Source organism: Apteryx rowi, unplaced genomic scaffold, assembly GCF_003343035.1.
Source record: "Apteryx rowi isolate R43461 unplaced genomic scaffold, aptRow1 scaffold_44, whole genome shotgun sequence".
Lineage (NCBI taxonomy): Eukaryota > Metazoa > Chordata > Aves > Apterygiformes > Apterygidae > Apteryx > Apteryx rowi.
In genome coordinates this window covers 1,805,284-1,824,332 of record NW_020450694.1, presented here as the reverse complement: position 1 = coordinate 1,824,332, position 19,049 = coordinate 1,805,284, and the positions used below count along the sequence as shown (strand labels likewise).

Sequence of the window (19,049 nt, the reverse complement as noted above, 5' to 3'; positions counted from 1 at the left end):
GCTAGCTTGAAATAAGGAATAATAAGTATGTACCACAGGTACTATTTTTTACCTTTTTTCTCCCCACTTTGGAAATGGAAGAGTTTGCCTCTCTGGCTTTTTTTTTTTTTTTTAACCTCCACAGTTTTCTAAATTAATATAAGCGTTAATAGCTCAGCAGATTTTAAATTGTGGTATTTCAGAGCAGACAGGAAGACAGTGATTTCGGTGTCAGTTTCTAAATTCTTATCTTTCTGCTTTATTCACAGTGTCCTCATGCTGGATGAAGCCCATGAAAGGTCTCTTTATACAGATATTGCCATTGGCTTATTAAAAAAGGTTATTTTTTTAATGTCTTCTGTCATCTTTTATATTTCCTTTCTTTCCACTAAGCCTCTAGTCCAGGTGGATGAATAGCAAACCCATTTGAGAGACGGTTTTCTAGTTCTGCATTTATCCTACAGCCTATTGGATGTACTCTACCATTTATTTTCCACATCTGACACTCGGGTTCCTCTAACCACTTTCCCTCTCCTGCCATAGTAATTTCTCCTCTAGTTAGATGATATTAGCAAAAAGGCAGTCTTCATTCTGCTGATCCTGTGAAGTGATCTGATAGCCTGATAGGCATCCGTTGTCAGCTTTGAACCTACTAACAATCTGACTCCCACCAGAAATTAGTAGTAAGCTGTAATGATTACAGGCTAAATAGCACTCATTCTTTCTTGGTCTTAAAATAAATATATATTTATAAAGCTCCACACACAGCCTTCAGGTTGATAGGTCTGGGGTGATATGGGTTCATTGGCTGTTTTGTGGCAACTGAAGTATTTCTAAAGAGGAGTCATTGGTAGTCTGGATGCTTTAAAACTTTGTTTCTGGACTTGTATCTCAAAAACAATTTTTGCTCTGTGTGTTCTTGCTCTCTATCTTAGGTTCAAAAGAAGCGTGGGGATCTTCGACTGATTGTGGCTTCAGCCACCTTGGATGCAGAGGTATAGCTCCAAGGTTTGGTTTTGAAATGCAGTGACCTCAAGYGGCAGCTCCACTTCTGTTTATGTACAGCTTGTCCTTTACGTGCTGTCTGCTTCTTGTGAAGCATTACTACTGTTTGAGTGGTGATGAAGAGGGGGAGGAATGCAGGAAAAGAATCTGCTGTTGTTCARTTGTTCTGTTTGCTTTTTATTTTGTGTTGGTATAGTTTGTGAAGGTGCATTTAAATATGGATCTGCTTTTCATGTATTTATGGCTTTTTTCCCCCTCTTACTAGTATTGTATAAAAAGGTGTTCTCTTGTCTTAAACTAGTCTAAAAAAAGCCAAAAAGTCTAAAAAAGGTTTAGCTGTTTTGATAATAGTAGTAACCTGAGACAACCATTGACAAGTAAAAGGTGATTAATGAGCTGATTTTTGTTGCAGTGAGATCTTACTAGTTGATGTATGATGTATTTTCTTTTAACTATCTTAAACCTATAGTTTCATCAAGTGCCTCCTATTTCTAGTATTGTGGGATTTGGTTTTACAAAAAAAAMCCCAAAGCAAAGCAGATTTGCATTTACTTTTYCTGTCATCTTTGACTGTGTAAACCTCCATTTGTGTACCTTCTCCATCTCCTGCTCTTCAAGCAGAGTCCCAGCCTTTTTGGTCTCCTCATAAGGTAGCTGCTCTGTCCCCTTGATTTTGTGCATGCTTTATCTGTACTTCTCCTACCTCTGCTATGTCCTCCATGAGATGTGGTGCACGTAGCGCTGGCAAYATAGGTGTACTAAAGTTTTCTTTAGCAGCAAATATCAATGTGCCATAAATGTTGATGACATGCTATACTTGGTACTTATACAACATACAGAATACACAGTAGTGTAAGCTAGCATTACARTACTCTGCCATTGCAGGGTTTTTATCTGTCAGAAGTCTTATATTTTGAAAATCTTACAGTTAACATGAAGAAATACTAATAATTTTACTCATATTAACTTACAGCTCTCTATACAAGTTTGTTTAAATACAGTAAGTTTACTATACCTCTTTAGTGTGCAGAAAAATAGAGATCCGCTGCTTGGGTTCTTACTGTTCATTCTATTGCTATAGAGTGTTTAAAATACTTCATGGCAATAAATTTTAATGTATGAAGGTGTCACAACACAAATCAAATTTACAGTCAGCTTAACTGACTTCTAYGAAGAGAGATCTCTGTTTAGTAAGAGCTGTAAAATCTACCTATTAATCTAAAAATGTAAAAGAATATGCAAGCCCTTCCCCAAAACCTTTAAGAACAATCATTTCTAAGCTCTGCTTAGCTTTGTTTGCTACTGCTGTAGAAGATCCAATGAAAAGATTATATATCTGCTTTTTCCAACTACATCAGCTGATCTAATTAATTACTTCTTTTCAATCTTTGCTTCTCAAGATAATAAATATGCAAGACAGCCTAATTGTGTTAAATGCCTGAATCCCAACCAGAATAAAAGGCAACAGAATCCAGCTTCAAAACTTTAAAATCAGAACTTTATCAAAATACTGTTAGATTTACAAAGAAGTTATTCAAGTAATACCGATTTGACTTTGTTGTGTTTTTATATTTCTCTCTCAATTCTTAGAAGTATCAATCTGAAAGTGTTTGGTTTTAATTTAGAAATTCAGAGATTTCTTTAATCAGAATGAGACCAATGACCCCAGCAAAGATACCAGTGTGATCCTTACTGTGGAGGGGAGAACGTTTCCAGTGGACATCTTTTACRTACAGAGGTCTGTTCCTGTTTGATCTTGTAAGTGGTAATTAGGAGAATGTGTGTCAGTGGTATCATTTTTGACTAGATAAAAAGCTCAGAAGTTCCCAGAACAAGGGTGAGGAGGTGTAATGCCTAATTTGGGAAACATAGCCGTTCTTTCAAAATACTTTCATAGTTTTGGTACCAACAAATTAAGGATACAAGTGTGACTTTTTTCTGATTGAATCAATCTTCTGGTTTTGTGAGGGGCAGGAGCAGACTTACTTACAGAAGAATGGCTTTGGGACCCTTCCTCCTCTTTTTGCACTGTCCAGCTGTATCAGACTTCCAGAGAAGCGCTGTGAGGATTTGATGTCCTTTCTATGCTCTTTCCTTGGAGGGAGCAAAACCAAGCATATTTTTATTCCTTTCTTTTACAGARGGGATGTGAGCAAACCTGACAGCAGCATCATATTCCCTCTTGCCCACAGAAGGGAAGGAAGAAATTCAGTGGCCTTAGAAGCCTCTTTTTTTCTTTACCTTAGTGCTCAGTTTTTACTTTTGCTGAGTAGAGAAACATGGGTGGTGAGATRGGTAAATGATCATGGATTATTAGATTATGTACCCATTAGTTTACTGCTGTTTCCCTTGGAGGGTACAAGGACATAACTGTAGTTAAGAACTAATAAGGAACTACAAGACAAGCTACATTTTAAGGAAACAGTTGTTCAAACTTCAGTTATAGTACAGAGATACATGATATTGGGACTTGAGCTCTCCATCTGCTAAGTCAGCATCACCATTTGTGCTACATTTGGATTTCCTCTAACAGTTTCCTTCAATTCCTGACCGAGCCTGATGTTGAGCATGACGAYGGCTGCGTCGTCATGTTCAACATCAGGCTCGGTCAGGAAYGGCTGCAGTAGGGTGGCTGCCTTGGGCAAACAAACAGGGCAAGTTATGGAACAGATTGGAGGGTCTTTTGGTCTTCCTTCAGTTTCATTTTGAAAGAARTGCATCTAGCCTCTCAGAATCCCCMCAACCTTTGGGGTTTTTTATTTGTCTGCATTCTGCAGGTGATTTGTAGTTTTCTGAGAGAGCAGAGGGAGGATTTTTAAAGGCATCTTTCTTCATTCTTTACTATTACTGCAGTTTCACAGGTGGAAATCGTTAGAGCAGGATGCTCAAAAGAGCCTTCTAATTTATGTGCCCATGAATTCACATTTGTATAAACACCTCTGGTTATGTCAGTTCACTTTATGTGGAGAGATGCCATGCTTCATGTACATATTTGGGAGCATGTCCAGAAACCAGTAAATTGATCATATGAAAGAATAAAACTGTAAGATGTATAAATCCTTATAGTTACACTTTTTTCTTAAATCAAGCTGATAGTTGTAGCTGGGTTATGCATTTGTAGTAAACGCTTTGACTGTTTGCTTTAAAAGATAGCATTTTATATATATATATATATATATATATATATATATAAAAACAATGTAGGATATTGCTTGTAGCAGCAGAACATATGTAAATAAAACATTTTTTAAGCTTACAATGGTGTGAAGGAAACAAATGACTTGCTGAAAGCTGACTCCCAAGGATGCACCATCAATTAAATGTGGTATGGTTGATTTATAACATCCAAAAATTGTCTGTTCTTTCCTTACTGTCTGTAGTTATTTTTTCCACTAATGTCTCTGCTTTTTTTTTCATCCCTGCAGTCCTGTTCCAGATTATRTAAAATCAACTGTGGAAACTGCAATGAAAATTCACCAGACAGAAAATGATGGTGATATATTGGCATTTTTAACTGGCCAGGTAGACAAAATTGATACATAGTTTTTGCTTTACAGTATTGTATTGTGGCCAATTCGAAGCCTTCTTGGCCTCCTGCTTTTCTTAGCTGTGCTTACCTTACTCTCATTAAAGACAATGATCAGTGGGAGTAGAAGTGGGCCAGTCCCAATGATTTCTAGAAAAACTAACTATGAAATGGCCTGGATTTCTCAGAGCTAATGTTCAGGGGTTAGTAATGTTTTTTTTCATTCTGTGCTGTATGCTTTCARCCTCGCGAACCAGCAGAACAGTGCCTGTTTTTGGTACTAGTCAGACCTACAAAGTTGCTAAATTGACAGTGAGTCATCATTAATAATCAGAGCAAATGGAATTTATGTTTATTAGGCTTAAAATCTTAAATCTTTGCCAGAAAAATAAATCAGAAGGATAAAAATTTACTAGCTCTTCTGCACTATTTGAGCCTGTCAGCTCATTTTGCAGTGCACAAGAATAGCTTATCATTCTTCCAGCAAGAAGCAAGCTTTCTTGCATTGCTTCACTAGTATCTTGTGTTAAATCCTGTATGTTTCCAAGAGAAACTCTCCATCCCTCATTATTGATTTGACTTCAAAAGAGTGACTTGAGTAACTGATGAGATGATGTCTAAAAGTTTTGTTGTCTGTGTTTAAGGGTGAAATATCTCAGGTGATCTCTGAGATTAAATATGAATTTGAATAGCGGATGTTAATGCTGTTACTGTGTCATTCTTGATMTAGACACACAACATTCTGCACAATCAAAATAGATTGGCCTCTCATTTTGCTGTCACAACTTAGAGATGCACAGGAAAACACTCCTGCTTCCTTCTTACTGAACTTTGTTCAGTCCTTTCTTGGTGATTTTTCTCATGCATTAGTGAAGTGTGATGCTGTTTCAAATAGCAATGAATATAAATAGTTATGTAAGTATGTATTCATTTAAGTAATGATTTATATAAGAATATTACAGAATTGAGGGAGCTGGTCAAAAGATCCTGGAGTTTCAAACCACTAAAATTGTATCGACATTATTTTGTGTATTTTTTTGTATATAGGTGCTAGCTGTGTGATATAGATAATCTCTCTCATATTCTGTCTTCTCTTTTGATATGGTTCTAGGAGGAAGTRGAAACTGTTGTTTCTATGCTAATAGAACAGGCTCGGGCCCTTTCTCGCACTGGAATGAAAAAACACCTCCGTGTTCTCCCTATGTATGCTGGGCTGCCTTCTGCTGAGCAAATGAAAGTGTTTGAGAGAGTTTCTCGCAGTGTCAGAAAGGTAAGGCTGCCGGGTATCGTCTGTCTTCGTTTCTACCAACCAGAAGGGTGTCTGCTTTTCACAGATTGTATATATGATATTCACATCAYGAAAATATTGCAAACTCCATTTTGGATATAGGTGGATTTTCTGGGTCTCTTAATACTGCCTGTCAGTTTTTAGAATGTGAAACTAGTTCTCCAGCAACATGTTTTTCTGGCTTCGCTTTTCATTTTTRTTCRGGTCTACATGTCAGTTATAACTCTYCTGTCCACATCATCARCTTTTCATTTTTAAATGTCTKTGCATGTCCATCAATTTGTCTGTGTCCAGTTGCAGCTTCTTACACTCTAAAGTTCTCTGCTTTCACCTATTTTTGTTTCTTTTTGTGGTCCAAGTGTCTGATGGAGTTTTCCACTAGTAATGGAAAAATAGTGACAGAGTGAGTAAATGCTGAATTTTTACCTAAGCAACAAGTTAAAACTTGCTTGCCTTTGAAAAAAGGTTTGTTYTGGCTTCTGCAAGTCTTGTTTGGATGTTGAACATGACAGAACTATCATATAATTGGGCATGATTAGTGCTTTCTGCTTAAACAGAGCCTGTCTTGGGGCTGAGACACACTGACAGAATTTTTCAGGAGTGATTTATTAGAGTTCTTGCACCTGCTGGGCTCTGAGTAGTAAAATTGTTCATCTGGTGTTGGAGGATGTTGAGTGATAAAGAAAATACTACTTTTCTCTCCAGGATATGGCATTAATCAATTAACTTCAAAGATTTACTTTTTCAAGTGAAATAGAGATTAAATTTCCCCCTGTTTTCTTGCAACAATTAAAAAAAAATATTTTAAGGCATATATACAAATATAACTCTTCAGGAGTACTGATCATTTTACAATTAACTGACTGTTCCCYTCCTGCTGTCTCACTCTAGTGTTACAAGTAACACTTAAATGTAACTGAGAAGCAGAAACTGTTCTTAGTTTTAGTTTGCTGCATGAGAACACTTGATACACAGTCAGATTATGGTTTCTCTGCAAAGACAGCCAACTTCTTCCACTTTTATGAAGAGAATAAATTTGAATAAAAATGTGATGGTGAAACTGTAAAAACTGGGCTTATTTTGAGTTGACAGCTGCTGCGTGTTCTGTATCTTTTTGTACTCTAGAGTGTTTACTGGAACTGTCATATCTAAGATCTTTCAAGTGGTTTGTATTTGATTCCTGGTGCACTGATGCTAAGGCTTGATAGTGTTACGAAGATTGGAGAGTTCACAGTGTCCTCRTTGTGTCCGTACCTGCAGGTGATCGTAGCCACCAACATTGCGGAGACTTCTATCACAGTTCACGGAATTGCGTTCGTAATTGACTGTGGTTTTGTGAAGCTTCGGGCCTATAATCCAAAAACGGCCATTGAGTGCCTTGTGGTGGTACCAGCATCTAAAGCTTCGGCTAATCAGAGAGCAGGACGTGCAGGCCGGAACCGTTCTGGAAAATGTTACAGACTTTATACAGGTCAGTAATTTGATGATGTACGGGGTAGGTGAACTTGCTGTTGTGTGACTTGCATTTTGTTTTACGGTATTTTTAGCACTGGATTAAGGAGAACATATTTGCATTTTTTTTCTTTGAACAGGAGATATAAATTTCCCTTCARTATTCCTCTGGCTTATTTGGAAATGCATTGCTCACCTGTTCTAAGCATTAGAAACTTTTTATGAAACATAAATACAAACTGAACGAGAGAGGTGCTATGAGACTGGCAACAGTTGCAAGCCTGTAATGGTGATGCAGCTCTTAGTGGCAAGTCTACTGAGTACATTTGTCTTTATAATGCTTTTGGTTTCTGAGCATTTACTTCAATTTGCAGTACCCACCTATGATACACTGTAGCATGATTAAAGTCTCCTTTAGATTGTGTGTCTAACAAAGAACTCTGGAAATTCTTCAAATTATTGAGGAAAACTTCCTCCTTGTGTGGTCCCTCTTTCTTAGCAATAGGTGCCAACCCCAAATACTTCCCTTGGTCTGATAGGGCTGGCACTGTACCAAAATAACTGCTATGAGTGAATCTGTCAGCCATCTGGTAATGTTCAGAAAGTTGCAATCCAACTGTCTCTGTTCTCAGCTGTTTCCTTTAATTAGAAAAAGCTTTACAGTAGAGCAGTGCAATTGCTTATATGCCTCAGGTTCCCTCTAGTTGTACTGGAGCTTTGAGACTTAAAGAGATCAAGCATATCTTTTTAAAATGTCTGTGTGCTTGCCAGCCATTGCCATTTTAAATGAAGATAAGATTTATTCTCTAAATTTGTGTGTCCACTGAAGAATCGAGAGTGATTGTAGTAGTTCTTGCTTTAAATTTAGCACAAATACTTGTGGACTGTGAGAACCCGCAGACTAAAGCAAATACCTGGTAGGTAGTTGAGATTAGTAATTTATAATCAGGTCTAGGTGATATATTTAAAATATATCTCTATGAGAGATGCACTTAACATTTCACAGGATTGGTCTCTGGCTATATTGCAGAGCAGTTTTAATTGCCTGTCTATCATGAAAAAAAGTTACTAGTCCTCTTGTTGTCTTTTGCATGTGTGATCCTTGTACCTTTGAAACAAGACACTTCTTCCCATTCTGATTTGGAGAACTTTTCAATATGGTGTTCTAGAATCACATCTGTGAGTTCAGATTTGGCCAGTGATTGTTTTTTGGCATGTGAAGTGGTGCCGAGTACCTCCCCTTTGGAGATGGTCATGATGATATTACGTCTGGGGATTAGTCAGCCTCTGCATTTTTAGTGCATCCGATCAATATAATCTCTTCCTAGAAATGTTTGTGGGGAGTGTAAGATGTGAAAATGACTCTTCTGCATTTATTCTTGTCTCATTTTGAGCAAAGGTGATTAATTAGTGGTAATTGGTCAAACCTTTATATATACATACACACACACACATGTACATATATGTATATATTTTTTGAGGATTAGGAATACAAGATAGCTAAGTGATATTCATATCCATATCAAACTGTTGTTGCTTTCTGTTCGTTGATGCCTATTTCTGTCTTGCTATGTATCCATCTGGGTTAACAGTCATTTTGGTGTCTAAATGCCTTGTGCCAGTATCACATGAAAAACTTCTAAAGCAAGTTTCTTCGTATATGTGTCAATACCATGCATAACTTCAATGTTTTATGATMTCTGCATTTATAACAGTAGGTATCTGTCCTTTTAGAATGTTAATACCAATTTCATTGTATGTTGCACAATATAGCAAGTTTATATAGCTTTTAAATAATTTGCTGAGAAACAGTGATTGCACAGAAGTTATTTCTGTGTCCAAGAACTGGTTTAATGATGAGTACTTTAAGCAATATCTACAAAAAAAAAAAGGGGGGGGTGCTGAATAAACTGTAATAAAGAAAAGGTACAATATCTATTACTGAAAGTCAATGCTCAGAGGTAGGAGAGAGTTGTTGGAAATGAAACAAACTAATTCAGGGAAAAATAACACATCTTGTCTTGATATGGATTTTTCAATCAATCTAGGGCTGCGTTTGTGTCTGCCTTGTTCTTTAATGTTTAGGGTGTTCTGCTGATTTGAAGAATAGTTGATTAAAAGAAGGTACAAGTTTTTTTGACCTTGCACAAAGTATTTTTAAAGACCTAAACTTTATAGTGAACACACTTTAAAAGAGCATTGTCACGTACTTTGTTTCAATCCTTAGTTGTTAGCTGAGATAGGCTTTTTAAAACCTCATTTTCTATGCATAATTATTAAAAAATAGTATTCTTATAGTGAAAACATGCTCAGTTTCAAGTTTTGTCTCCTCTTAAAAAAACATAAAATCTCTTTTATAGCAATGTGCACAATGCATTTCATTTTATGATAAAAATATCAAACTCTTAGAAAAATAAATCATTTTCAGATTTTGTGAAGAATGTACAAGATTTCAGATTGAAATGTGGATCAACTGCAGAGTCAACAATGTAGAAGAACACTTACTATTGAAATCATGTATTAAGGTTCAAGTAACTTAAAATATAGTAATTGGAGAAACATCATCTTTGAGTTAGAGTATTTTTAACACCTTTTAAGTATTCGTACTTAATAATTCTAAATTGAAATGAGTGCAGTACTGTCATGTTGATTGCATGTAAAGGAAGCTGAAACCCAATCCCAAGTGGCTTTGTTTTTTTTTCCCACGGCAGAGGAAGACTTTGAGAAGTTGCCGCAGTCCACTGTTCCTGAGATGCAGCGCAGTAACCTCGCTCCTGTCATCTTGCAGCTGAAGGCTTTGGGAATTGACAATGTGCTCAGGTTCCCCTTTCTTTCGGTGAGTCTTAGACAATAAAGACTATCCTCCTTCTTCAGCGAGAAGGAGGATCACTAGATCTTGTTTGTAACCCTCAGAGCGATTAGCCGAWAACCATTGCCCTATTACTTTGGAAAGTGTGCCTCGTGGCCCACTGTCGGGTAGTGAAGTGGCTTTCTGTGAATCAGCTAGCACAAATACCATGTGTGGCAACTTAGAAATAGTGGTGGTTTGTATTCTAGAGTTTCTGCTAGAAATGTCAAGAATGAATTTTGTCAAGAACAGCCTAGAAAGAAAAAATATTTGAGATTCTGCAGAACTGTAGTTGTAGCCCCTTCCACTGAATTTGTGGAGAAAAGCGTATCTGCAGAACCAAGCTGGTGCTTGTCTTCCTTGTAAGAATAGCAATGCCAGTTTTTAGACTTGCTTTCCATAAAGCTTTTAGCTACTCCTGCATTGATGTGGAAAGACTAATATAATAGCATTAGAAGAGAAAGTTCAGAAGTAATTGTTCTGATCACCTGTGGTGTCACTGTTGGACAAAGAAGGTTTGTATTTTCTAGCTTGGCCTAATTCTGCGTCCTGACAGGATCTTGAGAGTATTGTAGTGATGATGCTGAGCCTGTTGGAGGGGGTTTTGACCTGTAGCGCTAATGTCAGTGGAGGGGTGATAGGAAGAGTCTGAGAGCTCTTTCTCCATTCTGGATGGATAGAAAGATAGATAATCAGAGTTTAGGATTCTGAGGAAGGAAAAGATTTAAGAATTTCTGTGAAAACTCATGTGTTCTGATGATGATAACTTTAAATAATGCACTTTTTTTTTTTTTCTTCACAGCCCCCTCCTGCACAGTCAATGGTGCAAGCTTTAGAATTGCTGTATGCTTTAGGAGGTGAGAATATTATGCTTTGCTTTGCTTATGTTACAGGAGATRTGGAAGAAAAAAATTGTTAATTTGAATTTGGTGTTGGGATAGACATGAGAACAGCTCTTKGAGAATGAGAAAATACAGCTTTGACCAGTGGAAGCTTTTTGTTGGTGTTTTGTAAAGTGTACCTCAGTTTTCTCTGAGCTCACTTTTTATTCCTCTTAGGTTATTTCAGAAGGGTAGGCAAGCGGAAGGCAGCAATCATTTTCTGGGAGGAACTGGAAATCTATTGCATGGAGAATAAACTAGCATCTAACTGTTTGGGCTGGACAAAGCTTATTTGTAGCTATCTACTGCGTATTTTCTTGCACTTTCATGAGAGGTGCCAACTATTTGTTATTGCTAAGACCAGGGCTCTGAGTCGGTTAGGGTATTGGTTTGATGTTCACAGGCAGTTCCTTTGCTCATTTTTCTCCAATTCTTAYAGAATAATATGGAGATATGAATGGAGTTAGGACACTAAGCTGAACAGTAGTAAATTTATTTGTATCCCATTAGATAAGTTGTTAGATATTCAAGTTCTTAAGTGTGGTGGTGAACTTTCATTTTGTGTTAATGTGCCAGTAATGGAAACTTGTAGTCTTTTCAAGTATAAACAAAAAATTTTGAAAGTGTAGGTTTGTCAACTCCTTCATTATGAGATTGATTGTAATAACATGGAAATTAGACTGCTTAAAATAATTGCCACTTTGTTTATTCCCTAGTCRGGTTTTAAAAAGTGCATTGTTTCCATTTGAATTGTTTCTGTTAGCATGCAACATTCATTATCTGATCTTGATGTGTTTGCATATGTCTATGCATATATTAAAAAGAAAAGTGCAAGAACTCTGCAGAAACATTGTAAGTAAAATCTGATACTTGAATTTGAGAGATGCAGTTCACTGGAGACTAGATTCAGAGTCTAATAGTTTGCTTTCCAGTTTGTTAGCAAAGCAAGTGTCACATGTTAGTTCTTCAGACATTCTCGTTGATGTGATATAGGAGGTACCACTGCCAAAAGTTATCAACAGCCCGTCTAGGTATACTTGAAAAAATGAGTTTTAGCCTGTGTCTCTACTCTGAAAGTAGCATGGCTAAAAGGCTACATCTTAAGCAGAGTAGTGCTGTCAGTGTTGATACTGACCCTGCAACTGGGTCAGAGTTCTGACATGAATTTTGAATGTTAACTCAGCRTACTTACGAACATGTCTTTGGCCTTCAGCAGGCAACCTTTGACTTGCTACAGGCTAATCAGTTAAATTGTTCTAATTTTGTAAGCTATGAATGCATGATGCAACCACTAAAAAGCATTAATCRTTCCCAGAAGTAGCCAATTTACACCTGGGTGGATTGGAACTACATTTCTGACACTCAGTGTCTGTGTTTCATTGCACAGCACACTGACTTTTCATGCTCTTAGATGCACGTGTGTATGCAGCTCCCAAAGTAAGTTTGCTCTAGTTCTAGGGTTGAAGTTTTTGTTTATGGACAAACAGATAGATAAGCATGAATGTCGAAGAAAGAAAAAGCTAGTCTAACAGACCCTGAGAACATATCAAAGTAACTTTTTTACTATTTATATACTTAACAGAATATCTTTTTTATAATCTCTGAGCTACTAATCACAGCTTGGTCTCAAATTCAGTAGAGATTAAATGTGTTCATTTGGTTTGTATTCATTATGCTGCTGTTGAATACCTGTAGCTTTTAAATCACACTGGAGTAATATTTTTGTACGCAGTATGCAATTCCTTTTTGTTGTGGTGACTGTAATGTATGATATCTAATTTCAGAACAATTATATATGTATATATATACACACACACACATTATATATAATATGATAGCTATTTAATCTTTTTCAGTGCAACAAACTTAAAGCAAAACAAAAACCTGACACAAGAACACGTGATCGAAATGAAGCTCTGCTCCGCTTTAACTCAGTGTTCGTAATTAATTCAAAACTAACAATATTTGCTCTGTAATATAAGCATGAGGAAAAGGGTAGTATAAAAGGGATTGTTTAAGTTTTGGAAGCTTCAAGAGTTTTGTGGCTGTTTTTACATCACTTATAAATGCTGTGTTGTAACCTGTGGCAATGTGCACAGTTATTCTTGTTGTGGAGCTGTATCTCTCTTCTTGGCCATGATTATTTTCCATGCTGATTCAGTTCCATCCGGCAAAGGAGGGTTTCACTTAAGGCACTTGGTTCTTGGCAGCCATTTCAAGCTTGGAACAACAGTTTTCACACCGGCTCAGAAGTGTGTTGCAAGGATGAATTCACAGCCAAAACCATCTTAGGGAAATGAAGAGGAAAGGTCAATAAACTCCTTGCTTTGCTCTTTGATGTTTTGGCAAAAATATTATGCTCATGGTAGATTCACATGTGAGTACAGAGCTGTCCTCTGTTGGCTGCCCAGCTTTTGCAGCAAGCAGAGAAGTGTGAGTGGTGGTGTTTAACTCAGAAAGGAGTGTGTGTGCACCTATATGAGATATAGATTTACTCTCAATTTTTTGCTGAAGTTTCCAGTTTTAAGTGGTTTGTTAAGGAGCTTTTCTATAAGTTGCAGAGGTGAAGCTACCCAAAAGTTTGAGGCTGTAATAAGGATTAAATTCCTCTTATGCAAGTAAGCACGTGTATTTCATCATTTGCATTGTGCAAATGTGCAGTTTGGGCTCAGGACCCTATTGTGCCAACGCGGTGTCAACTGGGGAACTTGTGCAGAGCGGGTACTCTTAAGGTTGAGATAGTTGTGTTGAATAAACACACCGCTGTTTTCAGACTGATTATTTTCATGGCTGAYTACACCAGGAGCATCTTCTCAACTTTCTCCTTTGATGCCCCTTTGAAAGTCTCAGTTGTCAGAGTTCATTATTTTAAGCATAATTTAGGAGAACAGAGATAAGCAGATAAAAATTGATTTTATTTTTAGCTTTATTCCAGATACAAACAAATCTTCAATGTTATCTTGTAAGTTGTGGCCTGTAAGAAACAACCACTCCAGTTAAGTTAAACGCTTCGTTCTCTGTCAGCCCATCACATACTTGTGATTTTCTTGAAACTTTTTAATGGCAAAGTACTTGAATAATCTCTCCTGAGCATGTTCAGTAAAAATCTTCTCAAGACCTTTCCTTAAGCAGAGCTTAGGAAAGAGCTGAAGAGCTCTGATTGCCTATATAACTGGATATAGTGGTTGCTTCCAAGATTATTTCATTGAAACCTTTACCTGTGCCAAACTCATATCCACTGCAGGCCTTTGCTGTGTATTCAGGTGTACTGCTGCAAAGACGTCCGTGCACAAGCCATATGTCCATGCAAAATTGTGTTGAGACTTGTAGCTTCAGCGGAAGCCAAACGATTATGGCTTGATGTACCCATAGGAAGTTTAAAAGATTGTAATTTCTCTTTTTTTCCTACTGAGGAAGCCAATTATATTTCTGTAAATGAAAGACTAAGTAGTCCAAGGTACTAATGGTGGTAGCACTCAAGCGTCTTGTATTGCACTGGTCTAATGAGAGCTAATCCAACCTTAATTTTTGCAGTTTCTGTGACTTTGCGTTTACATGTATCACTTCATCATTTCACATAAACTCCCTTTTGTACCTGTTTCTGAGAAAAGTATTTTGGCAATATGCGAAATGCCTATTAGGTCTTGTTTTACAGTGTAAGGGTGTGGTGAATGGTTCGCTACATTGTCATAAAACATTACAGTATCTCAAATACTAAAGGAAAGTAAGCACTTGATAGAGGTAGTTGTGGCCTTAGATATGCTGACATGAGTTATAGGAGATCTCATTCTTTGACTTGATTTGTGGTTTTGGGTTTCTCTGTGAAACATGGCTAAAGTACAACTGTGTTTTTTTTCCACCCCACAGTTTGATGTATAACRTGTTTATATAACATGTGGGCCACAGTTGTTTCCTCAGTCTACTCTGCTGTGGTTATTTATGCAGTCCAAAGTGCTCCAAAATCCTGTTATTGTGCTCTTAGTCCCTCCTTATGTAGCTTTTCTCTTGTGCTCTGCCTCCTAGTTGCTCTTCTCATTATTCCCTGTGTCTGTCATCTGTATTCTGTTCTTGTTCTGTTTCCCGTGTCCTCGTACACGGGCAATGCTTTGCCGTTTTAATTCTTCCTCGAAATGTCAACATAGTGCTCTGGGTTAGAATATCACCCAGTGGCTTGCRTGGGTAACACTTACTGCAGGTGTTCAGTCGTGGGAAGCTGTTCATCTGAAATGCTAAACACGCAGGATTGCTCACTAATAACTGGGAASTGAAAATCAAGCTGTCATGTCTCTGTCTTGTACCTCTTCGCCTCCAGTAAAAAGGCTACAGCTGGAATGTGGCTGACAATTTAGTTATTGATGCATGAAGCAGAGTAAACTGCAGAGAAGTCTTCCTTAGCTGCTGTACATATCTAGTTTAGATGATATTAAAGTTAAATAATTTTTCTCCATGACTCAAGCAGATGTGACTCAGAAAAATGACACCATGTCACCCCATGGTACTGCCTCCTGTTTCTACAGTTATGCCTCCTTCTGTAATTAGGACCTTTTTTTTTTTTCTCATCAGGACTCCTTCTGCTTCCCCTCACCCTGAACGAAGATATTGCTAAATACTTCACAAGGAGTTGCATGACACTAACACCTAACTTTCTAGGCTAAGCACTATCCAAAAATGCCTCCTGATAATTCACTGAAGAGTCAGGCAGTTAGACCGTTGCATTGACTTTGACTGCAAGTTTTCTAAATCATTTGTAGGAGCAATAGAACTTGGTCAAAAATGGAGGAACATGTGTGTTTAAGTATATTTTATTTAAAAGAAATACCAGGGACTCATAGGAGAGAAAATGGGTATTAAAGACAGTCCTCAAGTTTAGTTTAATACTAACTCAGCAATTTTAAGGTGCATTTGCTGTATTTTAGCTCCTAATTCTGCTCTTTTGTCTGCAATAAATTCTTAAAGAAGACTTTCTGCGCTACTTTTGCTTGTATTACAGTTGCATTTATTAATGTGCTGCAGGTTTGGATATGCACTGCCGTTTAACAGAACCTCTTGGAATGAGAATAGCAGAGTTTCCTTTGAATCCTATGTTTGCAAAGATGCTTCTGGAATCAGGTAGGACAAAAAAATTCAAATTTTCTTCATAGTCTTGTGCTGAGTAGAAGATACTGCCTCTAGAAATTGTAGTGTAGTATTGGACATTTGCTAAACTTGGAACAAACTATATGGTTTGATGTTTAGTGAAAAGAAAAGACTTGGTTCAAGTCGTGGACCTCTCTAATAAAGTCTAATCAATTTGTCTTTGAAGCTTCCTATTAAAAATATTCCCTATTATGCTCAAAAATCCAATAGCATATGTATTTTAGTTTTACATACATTAAAAATATTCTGCTTTTCCTCTGTATTATCCTGTATTTTGTTAAGTTGAAGGAAAGAGGGTTTCCATTACTGAATTTTTCCACTTAACTCTTCAGGAAATTTTGGCTGCTCCCAGGAGATTTTGACCATTGCTGCCATGATGCAGATTCAAAACATCTTTGTGATCCCTCCAAATCAAAAATTGAAAGCTGTAAGTTCAGTCATGTCTTATCTTTTGGTTATCTAAATATCTAAATTTCTGCCAAGTACCTGTTAGACTTTGCAAATTTGTATCAAAATGAAACAAGGTCTCTTACTCTAACTATCCCTTATAGATAAAAGGAGAAGCTGAGTAACAGCAGGAGCCTTGCAGTCCTTTGCTAGTGCCAAAGCCGCCTCCTGAGGACCAGAAACATGAAAGCCTATAAACCAGTATTTGTCAGCACCAGGATTTGTTAAAGAGGCCTACCCCCCCCCCCCCAAACTTTCTTTTGAGAAGAACGAAAAGAAGGCATTAGGATACCTTAATGGGTAGCAGGAGACTAATTTTAATGCATCCCCCTCTTGGATTTTTGGGTCTATTTTCAGTTCATTTTTCTAATTTTGATTTTGGAACTCCTCCTAGATATATATTGGCTAGTAAAAGATTGATATTGCCTAAAGGTGGTATACTTTATGGTAAGAGTTAGAAGAGTCACCAAGAAATATTGAAGATGATGGGAACTGAAGGTATTGGAAATGATTGTTGCAAAAATCAATCTGCCTATTAAAATATATTTCTGCTCCTCCAGGCCAGGCAACACAGAAAGTTTGCTGTGGAAGAAGGCGATCATCTCACTATGCTTAATGTTTATGAAGCCTTTGTCAAAGTGAGTTGGTGTGCATGTGGATTTGCAGGAATGGGGAGAGTCCCTAATTCTGAATCTGGAAGCTCTGGATATAGCATCCTCAAARCTGTGGACTCGCCAAGGCTGTAAAATGATGCTTCAGCTTTAAAAGATATTTAATATTAAATAAATATTAGTATAAATAAATATGAGATAACAATTATTTATTTAAAAGATAGCTGGTCATATTTAGCCATAGACCCTCTTGTAGAAAAAGTTCTGTGATTTGGGTGCAGCGCAGAAGTCTTATCTCTAGACATCTATATTTTCAATGAGACCGGGAATTTGAAAGGGCCTAGGGAAAATAAGTATCCAAATGCCAAATGAAATTCATGTTCTCATATGTTTTCTGTGGATGTATCCAAAGCTGGTAGCCTTTTTTTCTTTAATTGCCTCATTGATTATCATACTCTCCTTGCCAGTGACCTTATATATACACCTTATTTAACAGTAATCTTAATATTTCTCTGTTACCTGAGGTTTTACCTAACAATTTTGAAGTGATGTACCTATTTGGGAGAAGTGTACTTTGCTGGCTTAAAACATTTCTGTAATAATTTATTTGCAACAATCTGAGATGTACCAGTATAACCACTCCAGTGTTTAAAAAAAAAAAAGAAAAAAAAAGCCCCTACCCAAAACAGTCAGACACCCTTAAAATTTTAAATCTGCGTAATTCTCTTAAAAATATTCATGTGCAGAGACTCCTGGAATAAGTGCTAGCTTCTGGAGAAATAGCTCTTTGCATGGAGAAGGCCAGTGAAAACAGTGTACAGAAAAGTCTGTTTACACTTTGAGAAAAAAACTGAGACTAATACATGATATGAAGCATTTGTGTGTGAGAATGGAATGACTGATGCTGTTCTCCTTCACCGTGTATGAAGAAATGAGGTACACTGTTAGAAGATATCCCAGGACATTTATTCTGCTCCTATTTACAAGTTATTTGAAATATGTTTTGCAGTTACTGGCAGTATGCACTCTTGCTAGTTGCTCTGTAAATAGGTAATTTTCAGGGAAAATGACAGTAAGTATGTTGTAGGAGACAGGGAAAAAAACAGAATAAGAAGAATAAAACTGTGATCTGAAAGAGTTTAATTTTTGTTTTGTTGGTGGTATTTGGTTTTAAGTATTTTTTCTCCTCTTCTCACTGTTCAGCACAGCAAGAGCTCTCAGTGGTGTCAGGAACACTTTCTAAACTACAAAGGCCTTGTTAGAGCGTCTATTGTAAGAGAACAGCTGAAAAAGCTTCTTGTCCGCTTTAAAGTACCAAACTCGTCCAGTGAAGGTGAGGACTTGCTTGTTGTTGGGTGTTGTTTTTTTTCTTGTGTGTGGGTTTTTAACCTGTTGCTTAGTATATACTAAAGGTCATCTCCAAACTTTCAGTCTGCTTCCTGCTTTTCATGTAACTTTTGAAATATTTCTTCCTGGCCTAAAAATAATGTTAAATCAAACCAAATTTTTTTTCTAAAAATAACTGTAAAAGAGCAACTTAGGCCATTTTGACAATTAACTTTTATTCCAGTCTTAGAAAGTTAAAATTTCCAGCACAGTTGTATAGAAATTATCACCATTTATTATACATTTAATAGTCAGATTTAGAAAGAGTCAGAGATAAGTCACCCAGTTCTCTTTTTTTGCCTTTTCAAAAAGGTCTTTTTTACTATGTTCAATATGATATACAGACATTGGGATTTGATTTTTCAGCTGTGTTGAGAGTGCACAGTTACCATGAATAGTTCTCAGCACTTGACTCCAGCTGCTCTGAAAATCAGTCTTCAATGCTTAGCTGTCACACAAGGTTGCTCTAAGGACTGTGAAACTATCTTCA

The 19,049-nt window shown here is 37.0% G+C and overlaps 1 protein-coding gene across 6 annotated transcripts in view; it reads left to right on the top strand.

Annotated features, from left to right (window-relative positions):
* The window catches only part of DHX35 (DEAH-box helicase 35), a 35,546-nt gene that overhangs the window by 8,556 nt on the left and 7,941 nt on the right, over positions 1 to 19,049 (top strand). For all 6 annotated transcript variants that reach the window (XR_003255331.1, XR_003255330.1, XR_003255329.1 and 3 more), the window contains 12 exons: positions 249 to 318; positions 915 to 974; positions 2,610 to 2,722; positions 4,410 to 4,506; positions 5,622 to 5,780; positions 7,059 to 7,269; positions 9,962 to 10,086; positions 10,901 to 10,955; positions 15,993 to 16,088; positions 16,448 to 16,542; positions 17,123 to 17,200; positions 18,377 to 18,506. Coding sequence is in view for 2 of the 6 variants with exons in the window: in XM_026076775.1 (XP_025932560.1) it covers positions 249 to 318; positions 915 to 974; positions 2,610 to 2,722; positions 4,410 to 4,506; positions 5,622 to 5,780; positions 7,059 to 7,269; positions 9,962 to 10,086; positions 10,901 to 10,955; positions 15,993 to 16,088; positions 16,448 to 16,542; positions 17,123 to 17,200; positions 18,377 to 18,506 (1,289 nt within the window). In the remaining 4 variants the exon portion in view is untranslated. The remainder of the gene's footprint in view (positions 1 to 248; positions 319 to 914; positions 975 to 2,609; positions 2,723 to 4,409; positions 4,507 to 5,621; positions 5,781 to 7,058; positions 7,270 to 9,961; positions 10,087 to 10,900; positions 10,956 to 15,992; positions 16,089 to 16,447; positions 16,543 to 17,122; positions 17,201 to 18,376; positions 18,507 to 19,049) is intronic.